This window comes from Gobio gobio (genome assembly GCF_949357685.1).
Source record: "Gobio gobio genome assembly, chromosome: 10".
Lineage (NCBI taxonomy): Eukaryota > Metazoa > Chordata > Actinopteri > Cypriniformes > Gobionidae > Gobio > Gobio gobio.
This window is the reverse complement of record NC_137116.1, coordinates 9,839,648-9,866,851: the sequence shown is the minus strand read 5'-3', so window position 1 is coordinate 9,866,851 and position 27,204 is coordinate 9,839,648. Positions and strand designations below refer to the sequence as shown.

Here is a 27,204-nt window from a genome sequence, read left to right as displayed (position 1 = left end):
ATGCCTCGGGTCGACGAGCTGCTAGACCGCCTGGGGAGGGCCCGGTACATCACGACCCTGGACCTCACCAAGGGATACTGGCAGGTACCACTCACTCCCTCTGCTAAATCAAAGACTGCTTTTTCAACCCCTAGTGGACACTGGCAGTACCGGACCCTCCCCTTCGGCCTGCACGGGGCCCCATGCGACCTTCCAACGAATGATGGACATCATCCTACGGCCCCACCAAGCGTACGCAGCCGTGTATTTGGATGACGTCGTGGTGCACTCCGAGGCATGGGAGGAACACCTGGAACGTCTGCGGAGGGTGCTCTCGGAGCTCCGGCGGGCTGGACTGACCGCCAACCCCCGCAAATGCCACCTCGCGCTCTCTGAGGCGAAGTACCAGGGGTTCCAGGTTGGCCGGGGCCTCATCAGGCCCCAGGAGAAGAAGGTGGAAGCCATCCGCAACGCACCCAGACCACAAACAAAATCCCAGGTACGCGCCTTTTTGGGGTTGGCGGGGTACTCTCGCTGTTTCATCCCCAACTTCTCCTCTATAGCCGCCCCCCTGACAGACCTGACCAGGAAGGGGCAGCCCGAGAAGACCTGTTGGACGTCGGCCGCCGAAGAGGCCTTCGCCCAACTCAAGACAGCCCTGACAGCGTCTCCGGTACTCCGCGCCCCTGACTTCGGCTGCCCCTTCCTGCTGCACACGGATGCTTCCGACACCGGACTGGGAGCCGTCCTATCCCAAGTCCAGGAGGGTGAGGAACATCCCATACTTTACATCAACAGAAAGCTGTCCCCGGCAGAGAAGAACTACGCCGCCGTCGAGAAGGAGGCCCTGGCCATCAAGTGGGCAGTCCTGGAGCTGGGGTACTACCTCCTCGGCCGTAAGTTCACCCTGCTGACCGACCATGCTCCTCTCCAGTGGATGGCCCGGGCGAAGGATACCAACGCCAGGGTGACCCGCTGGTTCCTCGCGCTCCAGGACTTCCACTTCGAAGTACGACATCGGGCCGGGGCCGCCAACGCCGATGGACTCTTGCGGATGTGGGCAGCTTTTTCAGGTCTGTCAGGGGTCATTCCCTACCCACCCCTTGTTTCACCCCTACTGTCTCCTCTCGTTCCCAGGGCCAGAACGACGCTTGGGGGGGGGGGGGGGGGTGACGAGTCTCTCTGGGCATATCAGCGTCGCCCTGGCAACCAACGCGCGGCACCTGCACGACCTCATCACGGGCTGATCGGTCACAGCTGCACCCGATCAGCGAGAGGCTGTAAAAGCCGCTGCCGCTCTCACTTGAGCAGACGCCCGTCTCATGCTGAACGTGCTGGAACTAATCCGCTTTCTCTTACCTCACAGAAGGCAGCGAGTGACGACAGCCCGATTGAGCACGCAGGACACCCACCTTCACGAGCACGAGGACTTCACAGGACCACCAGCCACGACGACAGCACGCACCTTTGTTTCACCGTTTGCACCTATTCCCCAAAGTACTCACAATAAATCCACCCTCCGGGGTTCACTTTCATGAGCAACCTTGTTGTGTGATTTCTCACCCGTTACAGTATATATATATCTGTATATGAATATGTATATAATATACATATGAAGACTTCCAATGCAAAAGCCACCTCGGTCAAAAATGAGAAAACGATACTGTGTGAATGCTCTCCGCATATAGTATACGTTCATCAAATACTTTCACTTCAAACCCACTTAATCCCAGCCTCAGTCAGCCCATACAGAAGTATTTAAGAGGTAGAGACCTATACATAGGAGCCTGACAAAAATGCTAATTTTAAAGAAAAACATCAGACGGATTTCGAGGGTTTAGCATCTGAAGTCTTCACACACACACACACACGCCATGCACACTATATATACTTCACTTTTCCCACATTTTGTTATGTTACAGCCTTATTCCAAAATTGATTAAATATTTTTTTTTCCCTCAAGATTCTACAAACAATACCCCATAATGACAACGTGAAAGAAGTTTGTTTGAAATCTTTGCAAAAGTATTAAAACTAAAAAACGGGGGGGGGAAAATCACGTACAATAGTATTCCTAGCCTTTGCCATGGCACTCAAAATTGAGCTCAGGTGCTCCTGTTTCCACTGATCATCCTTGAGATGTTTCTGCAACTTGATTGGAGTCCACCTGTGGTAAATTCAGTTGATTGGACTTGATTTGGAAAGGCACACACCTGTCTATATAAGGTCCCACAGTTAATAGTGCATGTCAGAGCACAAACCAAGCCATGAAGTCCAAGGAATAGTCTGTAGACCTCTGAGACAGGATTGTATCGAGGCACAGATCTAGGGAAGGGTACAGAAACAATTCTGCAGCATTGAAGGTCCCAATGAGCACAGTGGCCTCCATCATCCGTAAATGGAAGACGTTTGGAACCACCAGGACTGAGAGCTGGCCGCCCGGCCAAACTGAGTGATCGGGGGAGAAGGGCCTTAGTTAGGGAGGTGACCAAGAACCCGATGGTCACTCTGACAGAGCTCCAGCGTTTCTCTGTGGAGAGAGGAGAAACTTCCAGAAGAACAACCATCTCTACAGCACTCCACCAATCAGGGCTGTGTGGTAGAGTTGCCAGATGGAAGCCACTCCTCAGTATAAGGCACATGACAGCCCGCCTGGAGTTTGCCAAAAGGCACCTGAAGGACTCCTATGAGAAACGAAATTCCCTGGTCTGATGAAACAAAGATACAGGACAACTCTGAGAAGGTCTTTGAGTGGCCCAGCCAGAGCCCAGACTTGAACCCGATTGAACATTTCTGGAGAGATCTGAAAATGGCTGTGCACCGACACTTCCCATACAACCTGATGGAGCTTGAGAGGTCCTGCAAAGAAGAATGGGAGAAACTGACCAAAAATAGGTGTGCCAAGCTTGTAGCATCAAACTCAAAAAGACTTGAGGCTGTAATTGGTGCCAAAGCATTATTGAAATGAAAACAAAGCAAACTCATTGGTGTTGAGCAGATTATTTCGGGTTAATCATGGAATCACAATCAACATGTAAAAAGACATTTAAATCAATATCCAGGAGATGTATATTATCATAATTTTATTCTTTTTCGTTTAAAAGACAATTTACTGTAGTGATTTTACATGCGTTTTCAAACATGTTTTGTTATATTCTATATTCTATTTTAATCTAATTGAATAGTGTTTAAAACCCCTCGTACAGTGTACAGAAGTGTAACAGTCCTCTCTTCTGCACTTTGTAAACAGTTATTTGCACAGATGCTCGGTTCCTGTCGTTAATAGTGTTTTATACGCTCATAATCATGCTGATGATGTGGAAATATATGAGTTTCATTAAGACACTTCAAGATCAAGATCACATTTAAGGCAATTCAACCCATTTCAGGATCATTAAGGCACTGAGATGAAAATATATATCACATACTATCAAATAATTCATGTACAGGCTTTAATTTATGCGGTAAAACTTTACTACAAGGACTCATTAAGATCAGTGTTACCATGTTATCAGATGAAACCTTATTGTAAACTATTATTAATTAACGTATTACCGTAATGAGCACCTAATAAGAGAATAATGAGATGATCTCAATAATAAGCCTTTGAGAGTAAAATGTCATAAAATCTGGTCCTAAAAACAGAGTTCATATTTTGATTTTGAGGAGGAAAGTCAGTAACTATCAGTAACTAGCAGTAAATATTGCTGTCAGTAACTATCCGTCTTAATGTATGACGCATTAATATCAGGATGAAGCGCAGTGTTTCGCTCGTGCGATAGGATAATCTCATCTCTGCGTCTGGAGACTGGCGGGCCGGTAAACAGGAGCTCCGGGGTCGTGAAGCGAGGGAAGCCCTTTGATGGCGTCCGCCGCCTTCTCCGCGATCATGATGGTGGGGGCATTGAGGTTCCCGCTGAGCATGCTGGGCATGATTGAGGCGTCCACCACCCGCAGCCCCTCCACACCGTGCACACGCAGGTCCGGTCCCACCACCGCCGCGCCGTCCGCCGCGCCGCCCATCTTACAGGTGCAGGACGGGTGGTAGGCGCTGTCGGCCTTCTGCCGGATGAAGGCGTCGATCTCCGCGTCGGATTGGACGGCGGGGCCCGGCAGCACCTCTGGGCCGCGGAACGGATCGAAGGCCTCCTGAGCGAAGATCTCCCGTGTGAGCTTCACGCTCTCTCTAAACTCCCACACGTCAGCGTCTGCGGGACGGAGAACAGTTCGGTGATTTGGGTAACTCATAAGTCATAACCTTTTTCCCTACTAGGGGATGAAGAATGATGAGATTCCCTAATGTGGGAATGACCCTAACCCTCAGAGGGTCAGATGAGAGTAAACGCACCAGTGGAGAGGTAGTTGGGCTGGATGATGGGGTGGTCGTTCGGGTCTTTACTCCTCAGCTTGATCCACCCAACACTCGTGCTCCTCATGGGTCCAACATGAACCTGAACACATTCAGACACTCATCAAACAAGTCAAATGTGAACGTAGGGTTTGACGCACACTACACTAGAGATACAGTCGCTCAGTGAACACACATCTTTAGCTTCAGTAACAAACAGAATTCTGTAGTCTTAAACTGCTCAGACCTGGAAAGCCTCGATCTTGGATTTCACACGGCCATGATCGATGACCTGAGAGGGCAGGAAGTGGAACTGAATGTCAGGATGAGGAACGCCGGGGCGACTGCGGATGAAACCGCCGCTCTCCAGATGAGCCGTAGCGCCGTAACCTGCAGCAAAAAACAAGCTTGTTACCGGAAGAGTTCTCCCAAATGTGGAAAACTTTCTGATTGTCTTCACAGAGCTGGACCAAGGCGAGCAGTTGTAGTTAAAAGTATGTTATTAGTGGTTCTTGCCAAAGGCAAAGCAGCACTATTGTTAGTCGTCAAACTTATTCTTCTTCTTCCACACAACTTCGTTGTGTAACTCCTCCCGCACCGTTTGCGTCAAATGAGGCATCAAATCGTTTGGCCTATTAAGGAGAGCTGTGCAATGACTTAACATTGCGATGAACTTTGACGAGTCATTGCTCTGAGCTTCCTATTCTTTGAAGAGGCTGGCAGGCTCTGTAAGAACATACCTCACAGTGGGGTGTAAGTTTTACCCCTGGGGCGTAAAAGGTGCCCAAAGTCGCCCCATAGACATATGGTGAAGGCACGGCCAATTAAAGGCATGTGTTTTTCCTACTATGTGACTTTTGTATTGAACATAACTCTGGATCACCGTGTCATAGAGACAAGGGGGTGGGCTCATATGACTCAGGCAACCAATCAGTCTCTCAGGATCATAGTGAAGCTATCAAGCCATGCCCTAGCAACCATTTAGAGCACCCTAAAAACAATTTCCATAGACTTCCATTGAAAGAGATCGAAGGGATATCTTTGGATAGAAATGTCATTGAAACATAAGGGTGGGCTTGTTTGACTTGGGGCAGCAAACAGCCAATCAGAAATCACCTTCAACTTCCTAGCCATGCCCTAGCAAACATTTAGAGCATCCTAGCAACCTAAACCCAAAGAGGGATATCTTCACATCTGAATGTGGAGTATCATCATTGACTATGTTTACGGGAGCATGTATCTTCATCTAGACGTCGCGAAGAACACGTCGGCAGCAGACAAACCAGACATTGCGATGTTCATCACGGCGCCAAATAATATCCAGTAAGCTATGTCCATAAAATGAATTTGAAATTATATTACGCAGTGCCTGAAAATAGTCTCCAGCAAGCAGGTTGTCACGTTGGTTATGTTGACGGAAGTTAGCCTATTTTCAGTCGCTGCATACCGTAAAACTTCAAATAATAGCCGAGTCCCAAATAGACGCCTGTCTCTTTTAAACGCCTGGTGCGACGACAGGTTTGGGTAAATAAAGGCCGGTCTCAAATAGACGCCGGGTCTGTTTTTTAGTATCGGGCTGTATTTGATCTTCTCAAACCCGTCAGATCGTCTGTTCTATGTTTTGATTAGATTTCACGTGACAGACGGAACCGTTCATGAACGACTCATCACTATGGCAACATAACAAAGAGGTTAACGAACTTTCAGTCTTCAGTTTTTCTTAATTCTCTCAATACCACCATGGAGAAAAGTATAATTTGACATTTAAGCTGACAGTTGTCAAATTTCAAGCGTGGGTAAAGCTGGATACGGAGCAGCTGAAAAATTCCTTTAATTCTTGCGCGCAGACGTGCGTGTGTGTTTGTGTGTGCGAGGGAGAAGAAGGAGATATATTTCATTAACTTCGGGATGTTATCCTTAGGTATGTGGCCTTACAGTAGCTTCTGATGGAATTGTTTCAAAGAGGGAGAGCCGTGCGCATCTGGGCGGGATCTGTTAGTGCGAGCAAGGCAGGCAGAGTTAGCGGAGGTTGGAGAGGGAGAAGTGGAGGAGGAATTCGCCCATGAACTTGTAATTGAGAATCGCGGGGATGATGATAGTGATGAATAGAGTAATTTTCTATCACATGATTGCAGTTGTTTTACAGGGTAGCCTTCATTCTTTCTTGATGTGTTTCGGGCAACAAGTTCATACGCTCAATGGATTTTAGCGGCAACTTATTGTTCTACTTCTGCCCATTGCTGTCACATCGTTTCGTTTTTTGTGCTGCCAATAATCTAAGACATTTCTTACATTAAATGATTTGTTAAACACATTCAAATTAATTATAAATAAAACGTAATATAATGTGGTAACCTCCTACCGTCACGCTTGAACATATCCACACTAAATTAAAGGCCTGTCTCTTATAGACGCCTGTTTCAAATACAAGCCGGTGCAGTTCGGCGATTTGGGTAAATAGAAGCCCGGGCTATTATTTGAAGTTTTACGGTAATATCAAGTGATCCTAGGTGTATTCTTTCAGATGAATACAATTATATGAATAAATGTCTTGGCACTTCCAAGCTTTATAATGGCAGTAAACAGCAGCCCAAAAAAGCACATCCATCCATTACAAAAGTGCTCCACACGGCTCCGGGGGTGAATAAAGGCCTTCTGAAGCATATGTGACACGTATTAAAGTAAAGTATCTAGATACCGGCGGACCGCCTTCTGTACAAAACTTACGCAGAAAGTGTAATGTCTCTCGCAGTTCAAAACGCTTACGCTACATCCGACATCATTGTCGCGCCAGTTGTGTTTTTTTTGTTGCTAGAAGAATGTCATATACACCTAGGATGGCTTGAGGGCAGCGGTGTAAAGTATTTGAGTAAATGTAATTAGTTACTGTACTTAAGTATCTTTTTGGCTACTTTGAAGTTGTACTGAGTATCATTAGCAACTTTTACTCTCTACTTGACTACATTTTTGAGCAAGTAAATGTACTTTTTACTCAAATACATTTGTGTTGAGTAATGCAATTACACATTACAATTTGCATGGCACCTAACTTTTTCTGCAGCAGTTTGTTTCTGCTATACTCAAGTTGTATTGGAATTGGTGACTGTAAGGAATTTACTTTTTTCAGGTACTTTACACCTCTGCTTCAGGGTGGATCCCTTTAAAGACACCTAATCTAAATTGACCCATTAATAAAAGCTTCTACAACTGAACACATAATTTAATCTCAGTAATAAGATATTGGGTTACACTTTATTTGAATGTGTCCGTGTTACAGTCTAATAATATATTAATTAACTACATTTAGGGTTAGGGTTTGGTTGAGGGTTAGTAGCATGTGTAATTATGCATAATTTACTATTATTACTATGGTAAGTACATGTAACACATGTAACAAGAACAGTGTGAAATAAATTGAGACCTAAGATTGTATTATGGTAATAAGAAGGATATGAGACACAGAGCTGACCTGTATACATGAGCAGCCACTCCAGGCCGATCTTCAGCATGTGGAAGGGCTTCTGCGCTCTGTAGAGAGTGATGGGTTGAGTACAGCGATGCTGCACGTACAGCTCCAGATGGTCCTGCAGGTTACGGCCCACACCTGGACACACATCAAGACCGTAAACTTATCTGGAGAACCCACCTCCTCACAACAGTCAGTGGGGCAGAAACTCCCGCCAAAGCCAGCATTGACTCTTGAGAGGACATGAAGGAGAAAGTGAGGTCACCTGGCAGATGCTGTGTCACCGGAATGTCGTGTTTGCGAAGCTCGTCTGCGTCTCCCACTCCAGACAGCAGGAGGAGCTGCGGAGAGTTTATGGCTCCACCACTGAGAATGACCTCCTTATCAGCAAACACCTGAAGCAAACACGCATCAACAAATCACATTATAAGATCAGACCAGATGAGCGAAAGTGAGAGAGTGATGAGTGGAGATAAGCCACAGGAACAGGAAGAGACGTCAGTGCTTATCAGCCCTTGCTTAGGGACATTATCAGAGCTGAGGGGAAAAAGTGATGACATTATGTAGGTCGATCACACAGATTACACAACGTTCTGCTGAAGGTCTGCTGATTCTTATTCAGATTGGCTCCTGAATCATCCAGGAAATGCCAGTGTATCAGTGCTGATAGTGATGAAGTCGTCAACAAGCATTATTCAAGTGTCTGTACTTTATCCGAGTGTTCGGGGAAACTTTTACTCCACTACATTTTATACAAACATGTCGCTCCTCGTTATTTTGAACTGAAGAAGCCGAGACGTGACAGCATCGTCTCATTCTTTCCAATGAAGCTGTTGAATCGTCCGCACTGAGCGATTCATTGACGAATCGGACTGTTCTCTAGTCAGCGACTCGCTGATTCAATGATCCGGTCAAAACGAACCGGGATACTGACGGATATTGAACGACAATATCCCGGTTACCAATGCCAGATCTTATCAGTGATTATTGTAAATCATAATTAGGTTGTGACTGTCAGTTATTGTAAATAAACTGTAAAATGATATTTGTTTTTACTACAGGGCTGTTGAATGCATGAATCTGATTGGCTGACAAACGTTCTAAGGTGTGCCATTATTTCCAGGGAAATGCACGGCTAAAGTAGTTCCAGGCAGGTCTTGACCGCATTACAGTTCCATATCACTCCGCCAAATTATTTCAGTTATTTCAAAGGTCCTTAGGTCCACCAAAACACACAATAACACTGAACAAGCAAATAAAAATAGTAAACAATAGGATTAAAAACTATTATAAAACGCAACGGAGGCCTGGGTTTAGATGCGCAAGAAATGAGTCCTGCACACAAGAGCGCTTTAAAGACAAAACCTGACAAATGTCTTGAAATACATCATCAAAACAATGTTTTGAGGTGTGGTAACCGTAGTATAAGCGGAATAATTGACTCCGGGCCGAGGAATTATCGAAAAATAATGCACACCCGAGGAGTAACTGCCTAACCTAACCCTGAGCACATTACCACCTCGGGTGTGCGTTATTTTTCTAATAATTCCACAGCCCAGAGTCAATTATTCCTTACATAATGTACAATAAGTTTTGTAGTGAAAGTTCATTAAAAATGTACTCAAGTAATATTGAAAGTACTTTGACCGGAGTAATATTCTGTACTTTTACTCAAGTGCTTGATTTGTGTAGTTCGTCCAGCGCTGCAGTTAACAGATCAGATCCCATCCTAACATCTCTTCTACTGAGGGTCCCTCGGCTGCCTTTACGATCACACCGTTTCGTTTGAGGGCTTTCTGAATGATTTAAAGAATAAAAATGGCCCGGTTAATGTCTAACCAGACATCATAGAGCCTTGGAAGTGTTTTTATGTTATGGCAGGACTGGGTTTCGCCATGATTTCGCCATGAAATCAAATTGGACAGTTCTTGTTTTTATGGAATATTGCAGTGTTTATTGTAAATGATTTATGGGTGCGCATCAATATTGTTTTAATAATCTTGAATCAGAATAACAGTGATGACGAGGGCGGGGCAACCTGTCACTCACATGAGATCCACCAATCACAACCATCCAATCAATTCCCCACAGACAAAATCAAGCCCCGCCCTACATTTGTTATTCTTGTTTCAGAAGTGTTTCACTCGGATATACGGCACAATAGAGAAGAAGAGATGCGTGCAACTTTCATGGTGACTTCAAAGGTAAGAAGTGATGTAGCTCAACGCTACAGTACAAACACAAGACTTTACTACTCAAGGACAAACCCATATCCCATAAATCACTCACATATGCAACTAAAGTGACTAAATAATGTCTGCTAAAACTGAAATCTAAATTGTATATACGGCTGTTTTTATATAAACTTTAATAGTTTCTACTCTAGTTTGTTGATGAAATATAAACATTTAAATGACAATAAACTGTTCTAAGATTTATTCAAACACATTAAATAATGAAGACATCAATAACAGGTTCAGTAAAATCTAATGAATCTGTAATATAGTGCATATATTAATCAAAATGCTTCTCTCTAGAGTTTTTTTATGGAGTTTATGGTCACTGAATGTCTTTTCTGAGGTAAATGTGGTGTTACATGATATTATTGAGCTCCAGCTGTTTTATTGACGGTTGAAACACTGATTGATGGATCACATGACACACATGATTGATGTCAGTCAGTTGTTCTGTATCTTCTGATGTTCATTTATGTTTATTTGCTGCTTTAAGTAGTGAAGATGAAGAGATGATCGGCTCTACAGCGATCTGTCACACACATTAAAGACACACAAACACACTTTTACTGACTGAATTTACTGACAATCTGAAAGCTGAGATTTTGTTTCATCTAAGAAGGATTATTTATATTATTGGATGGGAGGTAAGGCTACAAAGTTGTCCATTTATCAACTAAAAACAACATAGAATAAAAGATTGATTCTTGCGATTTAAGAATCAACACAGGTTCATAAAAATGAGAATCGATTAAAATAGTGAAATCAATATTTTTTTTTACCAAGCCCTACTTAGCAACACACAGACTGTGGGAAGCATGGCATTCGCTTTCACTGTTATGCTGATGAAACGCAGCTCTATATTTCTTTGCACTCCGACAAAAGTACACCAATTCACAACAAGCACTCAATAGCAACCCTAAATTGGATATTCATGCTCTCTTTGTTGATTTTACTCGAGCTTTTGACACTATTGATCACTGTAAATTGCTTCATGTTTTAGCTGACTTGAAATGTCAGACGACCCCTCTGGCTCACTGTAAGAAGCTATCGAAGTAAAAGAGAGCAAAAGGTGAAGTGGGGCACCTGTGTGTCTAACTCTTACTTAATTCCAGCTGGTGTTCCTCAGGGGGGACTTCTATCCCCCCTGCTTTTTGTCATCTGCATAGACAGCTTGGATTCACGTCTGCCTCCTTCGGTAATTCCTGTAAAATATGCCGACGATCTAACAATCACTGAGCTTCTCATGGGATCTCTTCCTGGGCTAGACAAACCAACTACCAGTCTGTGTCCCAGCCCAGTGGCTTGCTGTCTGCACAGACTCGTGAACAGCCTGTTCCACCCAGGCCATCTGACCCGTCTGTGCCACCCAAGTTACCGGACCAGCCTGTTCCACCCAGGCCACCCGATCCGCCCCAGGTCCCAACCTACTTCCAGTGTCCGCTCCTGACCCTCTATCCCTCCCCCTGTGACTGGTTCTGGAGCGTCTGGAAGCCGCTCCTTTGAGGGGGGGGGTTATGTCACATCTGTTCTCTGTCTGTCTTAGGTCCCCATGAGGAAAACATCTTATAAATCAGACTAAGTGATGTTTTTTGAAAATGTAAAAATGCAGAATGTCTCCTGTGATGGGTAGGTTTAGGGGTAGGGGCAGTGTAGGGAGATAGAATATACAGTTTATACAGCATAAAAACCATTACGCCTATGGAAAGTCCCCATAAAACATGAAAACCCAACATGTGTGTGTGTGTGTGTGTATATATATACCCCAGTGATTCAGTTGTTCTCTGTCGGTCGTTGTTTGCTGTCCTGCAGGTGTATGGTTTTCCTGTTCTCTGTTACCCGTGGTGTCTTTTGTGTTTTTTCATCAGTGTTACTTTGTTCCTGGTTTTTGTTTTGTTTCTTTATTGTTATTAAATTCTCCCCTGCATTTGGATCCTGTCTCTCTACCTGCCGTCTGTTTATTCCCAGTTCCGTGCCACATAGCTGCACTGTGAGGGATAGTTTTGTATTTATTTGTTTACCATGCTGAATGCTGCAGTTTAAATTGTTTTAACTTTAAACCTGTTGGTAGCTTTAGGTTGGTAGCTTTTTTATTTTATTTATTTATGTATTTTATTTTTGTAGTGTTTGAATAAAGGGTGGCAGTCTTTTATAATCAACTGTTGCTGTGGACTATATAATGGAAAATTATTTGTTCTCCTTTTGAGTGAGATGTTTGTAGGTGGCTAATTGAGTGCTTCCATTTTATTATTATTACTATTAGTTCAAGAACAAAGTAAAAATATCTGATTGATATCGGAATCTGCAAATAGCCAAAGCTGCGGCATCGGTATCGGAAGTGAAAAAGTGGTATCGGGACATCCCTAGCTAGGAGTGAAGAAAACATTCCCTGCCCTTCGTCTCCTGTTATTTCAGGACATGAAATTAGTAGAGTTTCCACCTTTAAACTGCTTGGAGTTCATATCTCTTCTGATCTGTCATGGGGCGCCCACATTAAGTACATGATTATGAAAGTACGTCCTAAATCTATTATCTTTGCGTTGCTAAAAAAAGCGGGTCTCCCTTGTGATGTTCTACACAAATATATTTGACTTTTATACGGCCAGTACGGCCAGTCTGGAGTACGCTAGCCCAGTATGGGGTGGACTACCTAAAGGTCTCACTGATGAATTAGAGAGGGTTCAAAATCGTTGCAGCCGGATAATAGGTATCCCGACTTCAACACTCCCATCACTGAGTGAGAGACGTGATGAAGCCACATTACGTACTTTTACTAAATCAATTAAGGACAGTTCATCACCACTGCATTGCTTCCTGTCTGTGGCTCCAACACCTACTCATCTATTGCCGCAGCGCAGGAACTTCGTCATGCCCAGGAGTAAAACAAAAAGATATGAACTTTCTTTTATCCCACATGCTCTTAAACTGCTTTACAAATAACTTTTAGGTGTTTGATTGTATGAAGTCTATTTCTGCTGGTCTTTTTTTTCTGTGTATTTGTGTTGTACTACCTCACAGAAGTTAATGATAATTTTATGTCAGAATTATTTGATTTTACTTGCTTTTTAGCTTGTTTTAAACCAGGTATATAATGGTTGTTTCTGAGTATGTTTATGTTTGACACTGCTGCTGCAATACCCTGCCTTGTCAAACCTTAAAGGGTTAGTTCACCCAAAAGTGAAAATTCTGTCATTAATTGCTTACCCTCATGTCGTTGGACACCCGTCAGACCTCCGTTCATCTTCGGAACAGAAATGAAGATATTTTAGTTGAAATCTGATGGCTCTGAAAGGCCTCCATTGGCTCAATGGCACTTTACACTCTCAAGACCCTTAAAAGGTACTAAAGACGTCGTTACAAAGTCCATCTCACTACAGTGGTTCTAAAATAACTTTATGAATCGGCGAGAATAGTTTTTGTGCGCAAAAAAACCATAAATAACGACTTGCATAGTGATGACGATTTCAAAACACGGCATCATGAAGCTTCAAAGCGTTATGAATCAGCGAGTCGAATCAGCAGTTTGAATCGCCAAATTTCAGCAGTTTGGCGGTTTGACACGCGATCCGAATTATCATTCGGCTCATTGATTCATAACGCTTCGAAGCTTCATGAGGCCGTGTTTTGAAATCATCATCACTATATAAGTCGTTATTTAGGGTTTTTTTGCGCACAAAAACTATTGTCGCCGATTCATAAAGTTATTTTAGAACCACTGTAGTGAGATGGACTTTGTAACAACGTCTTTAGTACCTTTTAAGGGTCTTGAGAGTGTAAAGTGCCATTGAGCCAATGGAGGCCTTTCAGAGCCATCAGATTTCAACTAAAATATCTTCATTTCTGTTCCGAAGATGAACGGAGGTCTGACGGGTGTCCAACGACATGAGGGTAAGTAATTAATGACAGAATTTTCATTTTTGGGTGAACTAACCCTTTAAATAAACCTAAACCTAAATAACGGAATGCATAGCTGATATATAAAAAAAATGGATGACTAGTCATTTCCTACTACTTAATTCGGAAAACAACTAATTATATTTTAATTATTTTAATCAAAATGGAAAGAATTTAATCAAATTCTAATTAGTGGACAAAATACCTTGTACGTAGTAACCTAGAATACTCTCTTGATGGCTGCTCTGTGAAATCTTCATGCTGTACTGGGTGGTTGCCCTGCTCGCTTAATAAACAAACTCCAGCTGGTCCAAATCGCAGCAGCTCGAGTTCTTACTAGAACCAGGAAGTATGACCATATTAGCCCGGTTCTATCAACACTGCATTGGCTCCCTATTAAACATTGCATAAAATCTTGCTAATTACTTACAAAGCACTAAATTGTTTAGCTCCCCAGTACTTGAGCAAGCTCTTAACGCATTATACTCCATCACGTCTATTGCGGTCTCAAAACTCGGGCCACTTGATAATACCTAGAATATCAAGATCCTTTTCCTATTTAGCACCTAAACTCTGGAGCAGTCTTCCTAGCATTGTTCGGGAAGCAGACAAACACACTGTCAATTTAAATCTAGACTAAAAACACATCTCTTTACTATGGCATACACATAGAACATTATCAATTTCTATTATTCAAATCAGTTGCCAACATACGCCACGATGGCAAACGTCCAATAGGAAAATTCAACTGCAGTAGACACCGTTCAACCCTAAGACGTTTTTACAACATATATTGTAGAATTAAAACACTTTATACCCAAATGTCAAAACATTTAGTCGAATCAATGAACAGCTCTTATAAAGCCCCAGTCTTGCAGATCATTAACTAAAAAAAAGTTGTTTTAGGGTTTAGTTACCCTTTAACTAGGTCAGCTGGAACCTGGAACACTTCCCATAACACCTGATGTACTTGTTACATCATAAGAAGAATGGCATCTACGCTAATGTTAGTCTCTCTGTTTATCCTAAGGTTTACTGTAGTCAGCCGTATACAGGCCGTATTCAGATCAGATGGTGGACCTGCGCCTAGACGCGACCAACGCAACCCTGAAGTGTCAGAGAGATCGTGTCAACTAGACTCTCCCCTGTGAAGGCCCCATCGACATGACATCCAGTGGCACTGATCCTCAACAAACCCGCCTCCTGCGTAATGACTCCGATCTTCAACCAGATGGAACTGGACAAATACTCTGAATGCTCCGATCGAATCTGACTTCTGACCTGTAATGTATACACTGTTACACTGTTTGTTCGTTGGCCAGAGGAGAACTGAGCGACTGAATCTGGTTTCTCCCAAGGGTTTTTTCTCCATTCTGTCACCTGATGGAGTTTGGGTTCCTTGCCACCGTCGCCTTTGGCTTGCTTAGTCGGGAAAACTAAATATTCAGCTATATTACTGATCTGACTATACTGACACCATTGTATGAGAACTGAACTGAGCTGGACTATGACATTTTTCCAGAGCGGCTCTAAAGATAAATTAACAAAATTATAACTTTTTTTAACAACAGAAACGAACCATCACTGAATTTACTTAAACTAGACTATGACACTATTTTCTTCTAGATCTGTTATCACTGTAAAGCTGCTTTGAAACGGTCTGTACTGTAAAAAGCATTATATAAATAAAGATGACTCGACCTGACTGAAGCCAGTCTGGAACTAAGTACGTCCTAAATTCCGGTGCAGTGTGAAAACCTCATTTGACACATTAATTTCTTTACCTTTTTGACCTGTCCATCCTGCTTGTACTCCACCCCTCGTGCGCGCGTCCCGTCAAACAGGATACGGGTCACCATGCAGCGCACTTCTGTCCTCAGGTTGGGTCTGGACAGCGCAGGCCGCAGGTACGCACTAGCTGTACTCCATCGCTTACCTGTGGGAGAAAGAGAGAAGGTGACTCTGATGTTGTTCAATAGACTCTAGCACAGAATTAAACTCATACCTCGGGTCTTAAAAGAGCACCTATCATGGCATTTAAAATGTTCCAAATATTGTTTTAGAAGTCCCCAACAACAGTTTTGCATGCATGCAATGACAAAAAAGACTTTAGTTTTCTTATAATATGCATTTATTTTTACCTGTTTTGACAGCGATTCTCAAATGATTCCTTTAGTGATTCACTTTTCAAAACCCCGCCTTTACGTGCGGTGATTGGTCCGATGACCCAGTCAGTTGTGATTGGTATAGTCTGTGCAGATATTTTCGGAAACGGAACGCCCATCAAAGTCTTATAGTGACAGTAATTTGTTAATATGTGTCAGGAGTTATGAATATGAAAACCGCGTTGGTACCGTTTGATTGTAATATGAGCCTCAGCTGATCTCATTCATAAAAAAACTCCTCTATTCTCCTCACAAAGACTCGCGACAAATCAACATCCCTCAGGGCTTTTAGTTCAAAAGTGTGCTGATGAGGAGACATATTGATAGATTCTCATATGTCTGTGTCAAATTTCTAAACAGAGGAGTATTTTTTATTCAATACTTCCTCAAAATGCACAGATGTCTCTTATGTGTTGTTTTCAATTCATACTGGCAGCCGGAGGGCGCTCTGTGCACATGTAATCCATATATGGTACAGACAGACGAAGAAGATACCATGTGCCATAATAGAAGTCCAAAAGCTTCCTGAGATTGCGAAACATGCAAATAGAGACATTTGACGACTAATAAACACTCAATCGCGATGATGTATGGTTTGTCTTCAAGCCACTGAGTCTTCAAATGCTCATCCTTGGGCAGATGAAAAAAGTTTGCTTTTGAGTCGCACTTCAGAACACAGTCTCGTCGCCATGATGTTTTCTAGTTTTCACTGGCGTCTTGGAGCGCAATAAGTGGGCGTATCGTATTCAAATAACTTGACAAGTTGACGTCATCTAGTCAGAGAAAAAGCTTCGGTCTTCTAACGATTCTTAAAAATGACTCGGAGTCGACTCTTACTTTTGAAAGAAAATAACTATATATACGGTGCACTGTCATATTTCAAACTTTGCAGGATGTTTTTGTTCACTTAGATCTATTTTACACACTACATGAAAGGTAAATTTCAAAATTCCATGATAGGTGCTCTTTAATTGACCTGGGATGTCATTCACTACCCTCGTGTTCCTCAATCTATTCATTATTAACAATATAACAAAAAAAATTGTTGTAAAAAAGTGTATAGGGTCGCAAGTGACCCGAGGAATGTAATAGTGCAAGTATTTTTATTTTCAGCGCAACAATTGAATCTCTATAAGTGCAATTCACCTTTACTCTTCAAGGTGGTGATGTCTGATACACACCGATGACGTGATGTTTCACTCATAATTACAGCAGGCATAAAACTAAAGAATACACAAGTATCATCAGCAAAAATGGAAATGGCTCAGCGATTTACTTCAGAGCAAGTGCTAAACGCAATCAGATATTGCAGTCACTGATGGTGGATCTGGTGAGGAAGCTGCCAGCGATAATAATATTGATTCTGAAGATGTTGAAATTATAGTTTTGGCTGAGATTATGAATATGAGCCAGATGAAACCAAGATGAAACCCAGATGTGTGTCAGTGTATTGGATCTGTGCATTCAGTTTCAAAGTGACAGCAGCCTAATACACCTGCTGCCGTCTGTTATTAATGTAAAGCAGAGTCCTGCACGGGTGCGGGTACCCGCGGGTCACCCGTCGGAATATTGCTGAAAAAGTTTAAAAACATCCTACTGTGTCGGATACGTGTGCGGGTCGGGTTGGACAAGGGAGAAACACGGGTCTAAACACGGGTTTTAAACGGTCACGTGCAAACGAATATAGGCCTATATATAAACAATATATGCATGTATATTGTAGATGTGTTCCTAAAAATATTGAAAAAATATCAACCTGTATTCCAAGTTGATAAAATAATTTCCAATCCATATCAGTTTATCTGTGGCCGCGCGGCGCGTGCCCTTACAGAAGAATCACAACCGTGCGCGCGCGATCTGCCTGCACTGCAGTCGTCAAGATGGATCGTGAGGAATTGAAGAAAAGATAGCCGCAAATGTGGAACTTCATCACTGAGGAAGCACGCAGATAACTGCGGTAACAAACCAAGCGCAAGCAGTTCTGTCGAACAGTATTTGTGTTATGTTTCCTGAGTTTGGTCTCTTAATAACACTGTCTTAGTACATTAAGCCACGTTAAGTGTTTTTTTATAATGGTTTTCTATGGTAGGAAAACGTTTAACGTGTAATTATACGGACATAAACTGCGTTAAATGTGCATATAGCGTGGGAATTGAAGATCAGATTGCGGAGAGGTGTAAGGTAAGACAACCTGCATGTTTTTTTATTTTTATTTGTTTAGATTGTGTAGCCTGTTTCGTTTGCGTGCGCCGTTGCGATCTGCCTGCCTCAAAAATGCCTTTTTACTGTGATGGTGGTGATAGTAGGCTAAACGTTAAAACGATGCCTTAAGTGTTTTATATGGATTTTATAAGCAAGACAAGTCAAGTGTTGATTTCAGAAGCTAAAGCGTTGGGTTAACTCACTGTTGGCCGCTGGCCGCTTGGTCGTCACTTTAAAAAGCAAATGTAACAAACAAAAAAATGCTTCAAACATTTTTCTAAATTAACTTAATAAAGAAACTAAACGAAATATAGCCTAACTACTTTGACAAGTGTTGATTTGAGAGGCTAAAGCGTTGGGTTAACTCACTGTCGGCCACTATACTCCCATTTCTGCGTAGTAATCATGGAACTTTGCTGTTGTACCATGGGTGCAGCGGCGCAATGATATTACACCTATATTACAGCGCCTGAAAATAGTCCCCAGCACGCTCTCTGTGCAAGCAGGTTGTCACGTTGGTTATGTTGAAGGAAGTTAGCCTATTTTCAGGCACTGTGTAATATCATTGCGCCGCTGCACTCATGGTACGGCAGCAAAGTTCCATGATTATTACACAGGAATGAGAGTTTAGTTCCTAGCCATATCGGCCTAGAAAATCACAACTTTTCATTTTCCATCGGTCTTAGTACATGATGTAACTATACACATCACAACATGTAAATAGGAAAATGTTGGCGTTATTTTGTCACTTATTGAGCAGTAGGCTAGCTGGAGCCATTTACCTCCAGTCTTTGTGCTAAGCTGGGCTAGCGGTGGGTGCGTCAGACAGAGTTATAGCACGCACGGAGATGAGAATGGTATGTATGGACTTATCAAACTCTGTGGGATACGGTGAATAAGCTCCCAAAAAGTCGGCGTGTTCCTTTAAATAAACCTACAGTACCTGAAAATGTTTATTTCATTTGTATCTTTGTTCTGTTGCACATGTTTAACAAAAACAAAATAACAACAATAACTATTGTTATATATGTGGTGGTTATCAAGAAATGAAATCTCATATCGCAGACCCCTATAAGTGGGCAGGTATTCGTCCTTCTCCTGGCAGATGCTGAAATGAGTCAGAAAACCGAGCTTCCATTCACCATATTCAAATGCTCTACTATATGTAGGTGCTCTGATCAGTGTTTATCTGTGAATAAAAGCCCAAACTAAATCTGTTCATCGTATAAAGCAATCGTGTCTGTTCAGAAGACTTGGATTAAACAGCTAGATTTATTTTAAGATCTATTTATGAACAGACAAACTTTCGACGGAGGGACCGAAATCCCTCAGATTTCAATAAACATGTTTTGAAAAGTCTTATGGGTTTGGAACAGGGTGAGGGTGTGTAAATGATGGCATGTTTTGGGTGAACTAAGCCAAGGTTTACCTCTGTGGATGGTCATGTCCATCCAGCCCACTCCTTCCTGCTGGAATCCGTTCATGTCCTCCGTGAAGGGGTATCCGGCCTGCTGGGCCGCTGCGATGAAGGCGTGGTGCAGAGGATGATCGGTCTTCCCTCGCGTCACATGCAGCGGGCCGTCGCCCCCTCTGTATCGGTCCGCTCCGAGCTCATGTGTCTGGGCCTTGCGGAAGTACGGCAGACAGTGATCGTAGTCCCAGCCCTCTGCCCCCTCCCTCTGCCAGCGGTTGTAGTCCTCGGCGTGTCCCCGGATGTACACCATGGCATTGAGCGAAGACGAGCCGCCCCAGACGCGGCCGCGCGGCCAGTACATCACCCTGTCGTCCATGTTTGCCTGAGGTAACGTGTGGTAAAACCAGTTGTACTTGTCGTCGCAGAGGTTATAGGTCAGGGCGGCGGGCATGTGGATCTTCCAGGACAGACGGGTGCTTCCCAGCTGCTTGTCTTTGGGCCCGGCTTCCAGCAGGAGCACCGAATCGGACGCATTCTCTGACAGGCGGTTGGCCAGGACGCAGCCTGCAGATCCAGCTCCGACGATCACATAACTGCAGGACGCGGTGCTCGCATTCACCGCCGTACTGCTGAGCCGCTGATGATGGATGAGATGTTGCAGCGCTGGCCACGAGTGTGGGGCGCGCGGCACGCCGGTGAACCTGCGCAGGCTGGACGTGAGCCTCACTGACGACGAGAGACACGGCATACTGACGGAGATCACAGCTCTCAGATCTGCAGCCTTGATGAAGCGGAGAACACTGCATTACACACACATGGTCATACTGGATTTATATTGCATGCAGTGAACAGGCTGGGTCCCACACAAAGTATATGTGTTAAAAGGGTCATGAGAAATCTAATTTGCTTTGATCTTTTGACATATAAAGCCAGAGACAAGGCAAGCATTTATTTATTCAAGCTCCAAAAACAGCTCGTTTTGAAGTCAAACGGGCAAATGCATTTGCATATGCCCGCCTACTGGCTTCCATGGCTGCAATTACAAAGTCCATTACAGGCGTTACAAAGTCCATCTCACTACAGTGGTTCTACAATAACTTTATGGAGTGACGAGAATAGTTTTTGTGCGCAAAAACCCCCTAAATAACGACTTATATAGTGATGACGATTTCAAAACACGGCATCATGAAGCTTCGAATCGTTATGAATCAGTGAGTTCGAATCATGATTCGGATCGCGTGTCAAACCGCCAAACTGCTGAAATTTGGCGATCCAAACTGCTGAATTGACTCACTGATTCATAATGCTTCGAAGCTTCATGATGCCTTGTTTTGAAATCGTCATCACTATATAAGTCGTTATTTAGGGCTTTTTTGCGCACAAAAACTATTGTAAAATACACTGTAGTGAGATGGACTTTGTAACGACGTCTTCAGTACCTTTTAAGGGTCTTGAGAGTGTACCGTGCATTGTGCCAATGGAGGCCTTTCAGAACCATCAGATTTCAACTAAAATATCTTCATTTGTGTTCTGAAGATGAACGGAGGTCTTACGGGTGTCGAACGACATGAGGGTAAGTAATTAATGACAGAATTTTCATTTTTGGGTGAACTAACCCTTTAAATGTTTCCTGATTTCACTAAACACTTTCGTGAGTTTTCACTTAGTTTCGTTAACTTTTCTTTATTAAACGGGCTTGTTTATGCTTTTGTAGGCTCATTTTGTAAATATAAGCAACTGGACCACCCACACTTTGCATCGCCCGCCACAAGCTCTTTGTCTGCAACACGACAAGAGGCCATAACGGAGAAATTAATTTTGTTCATTTGTAAGGACATGAGACCGATCAGTGTCGTGGATGGGGCGGCTTCAGGGAGTTCTGTCAAGCGATGGAACCGGGGTACTGACTGAATAGATATTGCATGAATAAAGGATAAATGCACTGCTTCCACTGGTTTGATTATTTACCGTTTCATGTCAAGGAAAAGTTCCATGTTTACCACAGCACAGCTCGCTCGGAGCATTCAATAATATGCTGTAAAACTTCAATGAATATTTGTTTCAATCACTGAATGAAGCCTGCTATATTTGGGACAAGAGTCGCAACTTAAAATTGCTTGCACAAAACTCTTAATCAGCATTCATGCATTTAAACCATTATGCGCAGAGACCGTGAGGGTGAGGGCGAGAGAGTGAGGTCTGCGGTCTTGGCCATTAGTTGATTTACTTGTTTTTGTGTAGGTAATACGTTGTCAAATATGTTTAAACTTAAATAGACTACCTATAGAAGTAGTTATGTCTCTTTGTATTAATTTGTCCTGTTATTGACGTAATGCGCGTCATTGACAAAATGCGCAACCAGATGTTCGAATAGTTCGAATATTCGTGTTTTTTTTAGAGGGAACAGTCATTTTTTAGCAATTTTGACAGCCCTATATCACACAGACCAAAACAAAAACACATTTCAAAGTAGAATAACTGGCTGCTTTTCTGAGAAACAAGTCGGTGGATTTCTGAAAACATTTTTGGGGCTGGTTCGAATACTATTTTTTGAGCTTCGCAGCTTTGGTAGTAATCAACACCGAATATTCGAAGCTTCGGAGGGAGGAGGCTGAACATATTCTTCTCTCTAATAAAGGCAGGAATCTCGAGAAGCGGCGTGTCTCACGCGGGCAGGGCTTATATGCTCAGAGAACGGACACTGCACTAGTGATACAAAACACACAGGTCTGTTACAGCCCAGTAACAAGTTCCTATATATTATAGATTCATAATAATGGGTAATAGGCTTGCTGCGATAGTCGGTGTTCAAGCATAACACCGGTTACATCCCTTGCCCACTGCGGCACCGCCCCACCATCATTTTGATATATTATAATAGTAAAAATAATTTAGTTCAGTTAGAGAACAGATTAACTAAAATTAAAAAGTGAACATGTAGCGTGAGCCGAACGAGAGTGACAGCACAGACTAGCAGCAGGAGTCAGATTTCGTTCATCAAGAGAATGAGGAGCTGAATGACAAGATGACGGCGGAAGATTTGATTTCAACAACGCGAAATGTAAAAGCGCCTATTTAAGGGAGTTTGTCATTGGACTGTTTTGTTGTTGTGTTCCTCAGTAAGAATAATAGGCTAATGAACCCACCATTCAAGCAACCCGCAGCCGAATTTGGCGCTAATTCTAAACCGAAAGTAAAATGCGCACGACCGCACTGTCATTCATTCACGGCCGCACAGTGCACGAGCACTGTAATGTGACGGTGAGGGAAAATTTTCCAAGGCTAATACATTTTGATTCTATTATTCTATTTTCCACAACTTAACCCAAAATGCAAGCTCAGGCCTGCGCTTCTTCCATATAAACTTGTGCGCTCTAGGCAGAGAATACTCAGTTGCAGGGAACACTAAGAAGAAGCAAATAAATTTATTAAGTATAACGAGGTTGGGTTCTATGGGATGATTTTAGACTCAAAATGATTAATAAATGCACACACTATTATCCATGAACTTGATAAATGTTGCAGACATGTTTTACTATACACAAACAAATGCCTTTTAACTTGTGTGTGCAAAATACAGAATTACATGAATGTGCAGCGATTTGTACAAATAGAGACATAGTTGTGAATACAAAACTTCGATTTTGGATTAATGTAAGTCAGAATTTATGCGTGCAACAAGTAAGATGTGCATTTGTGGATCTGGTGACGCGCATGCATTCATTGACTCGTTTGTGAGTCAATCCTATTTGATTCATTTGGATTTTGAGACTTTCAATTCGCCGGTTTGGCCTTGCACGATCCACACACACAGCTGTCTAAGAAAACCTGCTGCCACTAGATGGCAGTATTCTGTCAAAACAGACACCTGCACCGTGAGCGTTATTCTGCCTATAAGACGCTTTATGTGTCCTCTGTATAAAATATATTAATAATGCATAGGCTACTTTGTATAGGCAAGCAGATTAAATCGGGTTATGAACACAACATTGTTCATCACAACATTTTTCTCCCATAGAAAACCATTGTGCTTAATATGCAATAAAGCGCATGTTCAATAAAGTATAACCTACTTTTAATATCACGGTTTTACTGCAGGAAGCCACATTAAGCGTTTTCTTTTATAATAGACTTTATGGGAGAAAACGCTTACTGTGTACATGATGAGTCCAGGATGCATTAATGCATTAAGACAGCGATAATTACAAGTATAAAAATATGAACCCAAAACGCGCAAAGTTTCACATTGTTTCCTCTGGAATATTCTAAAACGCTTAATGTGAAAAACACATTAAGAAGACAAGACCAAACTCTTATTAATAAAGCATGTGCAAAAAAAAGGCAGATGAGCCCAGAATATGAGCCTTTTCCTGCACGCTTAACGTGGCTTTATTACAGAGAGGGATATTAAAAGAACACATTCTGTACATACCTCACTAATAAAGAATAGGAGAGTAGCTATGTAGTAGCCTATATGTACATAAAAACAGATGAGCCAGATTACAGAAAACAGATTACGTTTTGCTTGATAACAGGTTTCCTAGATGTTGTTCAAAACGGTGATATTAAAAGTAGGCTATACTTTATTGAACATGCACTTTATTGCATATTAAGCATAATGGTTTTCTATGGGAGAAAAATGTTGTGATGAACAATGTTGTGTTCATAACCTGATTTAATCTGCTTGCCTATACAAAGTAGCCTATGCGTTATTAATACCTTTTATAACGAGGACACATAAAGCGTCTTATAGGCAGAATAACGCGGTGTCTGTTTTGACAGAATACTGCCATCTAGTGGCAGCAGGTTTTCTTAGACAGCTGTGTGTGTGGATCGTGCAAGGCCAAACCGGCGAAATGAAAGTCTCAAAATTCAAATGAATCAAATAGGATTGACTCACAAACGAGTCAATGAATGCATCATCACCGGATCCACAAATGCACATCTTACTTGTTGCACGCAAAATTCTGACTTACATTAATCCAAAATCGAAGTTTCCAATGTCTCTATTTGTACAAATCGCTGACATTCATGTAATTCTGTATTTTGCATACACAAGTTAAAAGGAATTTGTTTGTGGATAGTAAAACATGTCTGCAACATTTATCAAGTTCATGGATAATAGTGTGTGCATTTATGAATCATTCTAAAATCATCCCATACGGTTCCTATTCAACTGTTGGGTTCCTATTCAAAGATAAAAGATAACTGTATATAAAACAAAAAATAAAAAATGAGTACTGTATTTCGCCAGATTTTATAGTGCAAACATATTCAAGCGCGATAAAGAACCGTTCCGAGGGGGACGCCGGGTTTGCGAAAAAAATAAAAATAGGCATATTCAAATCCCAGAATTGAAAATCAAATACCAAGCCACGGAACGAATATTCTGGTCCAGCCCTAGTATTTTTATGCTTTAGTAAAGTGAAAAACTTACATACAGCATCTTTAATGGCTGACATTTACCTGTCTCTCTCTGTAGGCCTGTTCACACTGCAGAGACAGACGTGCCGACAGAGTTGGTACACACCGATTTCGACAAAACACAACAAAGTGTCATTTTGTTAAAAACATATGATTTATGAGCGAGTGATTGTGTCATTTATTCAGCTGATTCACTCAAATGCAGTGATTTACTCAGGAACACAGCGAGTGACTGTCTTCATAAGGAACTCATTGAGTAATTCACTCAACCGCAACAATGCCTAATGAGGCGCCTAACTGAGCGGTGTGTAATGGAAAACAGCATTAAGAAATATCATATATTTTGCAATTTGGCCATTTTTTATTATTGGGTGGGACTTGTCCTCCTCAATGCCTATGGTGGTTATGGTCCTGATTAACGCTACTTTCATTGGCTGAGCAAAAACAAAATGAACTTGTAATGCATAATATAATTATTATTATAATTAAGAACAATAAGTTAATTTAGGCAAGAGGAGTAAGTGTGTTCTGATCTGAGAGTTTTTGAGTGCCAGTCAAACCTACAGAATCATGACCTTCTATCACAGTTTGACCCTAAAATCCTAAAAGATCCTAATGAGAAAAAGATTGAACCGGGATAAACTAGAATTCTCACAATTACATTTCACAAATTCATATCCAAATGTCCATTAGATTGTGTGTAATGTTCAGAACACTGCTTGTAGGCCTACTGTTTTGAAAGAACCTACTGGAAACCAAATAATACTAATAATCCATCTTTTGTTATGTGTTAGACTCTATTAGCAAATTACAACGAGAATCTTCTGGATTTGACAAGATTCCAACAGTGATCCTGCACACATTCCTGCAGGATTGTTTGACTTGATGAAATCTGTCTCATCAATGATTAACCACACAAGTCCAGGCCTTCACTCTTTGTATTTCTAAAATGTCTGCTTTTTGTCGATGGTTCAGAGTTAGTGCTATATTTGTATCGAGCAAAACACTGAGAGATCCGCGCGCGAGTGTGAAACCGCGCAACTTTTTCCTTCAAAACAACAGAGTTTGAGCTGAGAGTCCAGCGACACTGCTGGACTGTTTTGTAGGCGAGGTACACACCGATAGAAACATGCAGTTATAAGTTACCACACAGAAAAACAGCTTACCGTGTAGTGCTCTCCACACAGGGCGCACAGCTGAGAGCTTCAGAGAAGTGAAGCCCCGCCCACTCACTGTCACTGCTATAATTACATGGGCGGAGTCTGGCCCTCCCGTTCTGTCAGCTTGGCGTGTAGCCCCTCCCACACTCGGCTGTCATCAGTGCGTTCATCCATCAATCCAACAATCTGTATTTTCGACCATAAGACAGACAGTGGTCTGCTGTGTTGTCCAAGATTTACAGTCTTATAATACGAAAATTCATCAGAATTAAGCTGAAAATCATGAGAAGTATTGAGTATGGTGAAGCATTCAAACTATTTCATGTGTTTTAACGCGATTGCACTGCGGAAAAGCTTTAAAAAGTAAATATGAGCTAAATTTGTGTGTATATCATAAAATCTGACAAGTGCTCTAAATTCAAATGAAACAAAACAGGCACAAATGCAATCAAGTATAGGCCAATAAGAGCAGACTGAAGTGGTGGGTGTTCAATAGCATTTGACATCATAATATTTTCTACACACAACACACTTTCTGTTCAGCAGCCATAAACTCAGAGCAAACCACTTTATACTATACCACTATATACTAAACAATTATAATGACTAGGACAAATAACAAGTCAGTGGTTTATTGAATAATTAACCAGTTTAATAAACCAGACCCCTCATTCTCCGATAAAGGTACAAAACTGTTTTTTTTACTGGGGGGGGGGGAACTGTCAGCTGGTTGCCAGAATCCTGTAAAAATAGAGTAAAAATGTAAACATATTACAACACAACACATACACTGACAGATCAGGCACAACATTATGAGCACTGACAGGTGACATGAATAACACTGATGATCTCTTCATCACAGCACCTGTTAGTGGGTGGTATATATTAGACAGCAAGTGAACATTTTGTCCTCAAAGT

The 27,204-nt window shown here is 42.2% G+C and overlaps 2 protein-coding genes across 4 annotated transcripts in view; one reads left to right on the top strand and one right to left on the bottom strand.

The window, feature by feature from the left end:
• The window catches only part of rab35b (RAB35, member RAS oncogene family b), a 761,740-nt gene that overhangs the window by 644,998 nt on the left and 89,538 nt on the right, over positions 1-27,204 (top strand). The gene's annotated exons all lie outside the window — the stretch shown is intronic.
• On the bottom strand, positions 2,966-26,360 carry chdh (choline dehydrogenase). Of its 3 annotated transcripts, XM_079826487.1 has the most exons (9): positions 26,293-26,341; positions 25,169-25,195; positions 19,718-20,483; positions 15,706-15,857; positions 8,059-8,188; positions 7,797-7,931; positions 4,575-4,717; positions 4,328-4,430; positions 2,966-4,187 (listed from the first exon to the last, which is right to left on the bottom strand). In XM_079826487.1, exons 3-9 carry the CDS (start codon positions 20,448-20,450, stop codon positions 3,769-3,771), a joined length of 1,815 nt encoding a protein of 604 aa, XP_079682613.1. In that variant the 5' UTR covers positions 20,451-20,483; positions 25,169-25,195; positions 26,293-26,341; the 3' UTR covers positions 2,966-3,768. The 3 variants fall into 3 exon arrangements, with proteins under 3 accessions (XP_079682613.1, XP_079682612.1, XP_079682614.1); XM_079826486.1 differs by lacking the exon at positions 25,169-25,195 and having other exon boundaries at positions 26,293-26,360; XM_079826488.1 differs by lacking the exon at positions 25,169-25,195 and having other exon boundaries at positions 19,718-20,476; positions 26,293-26,343.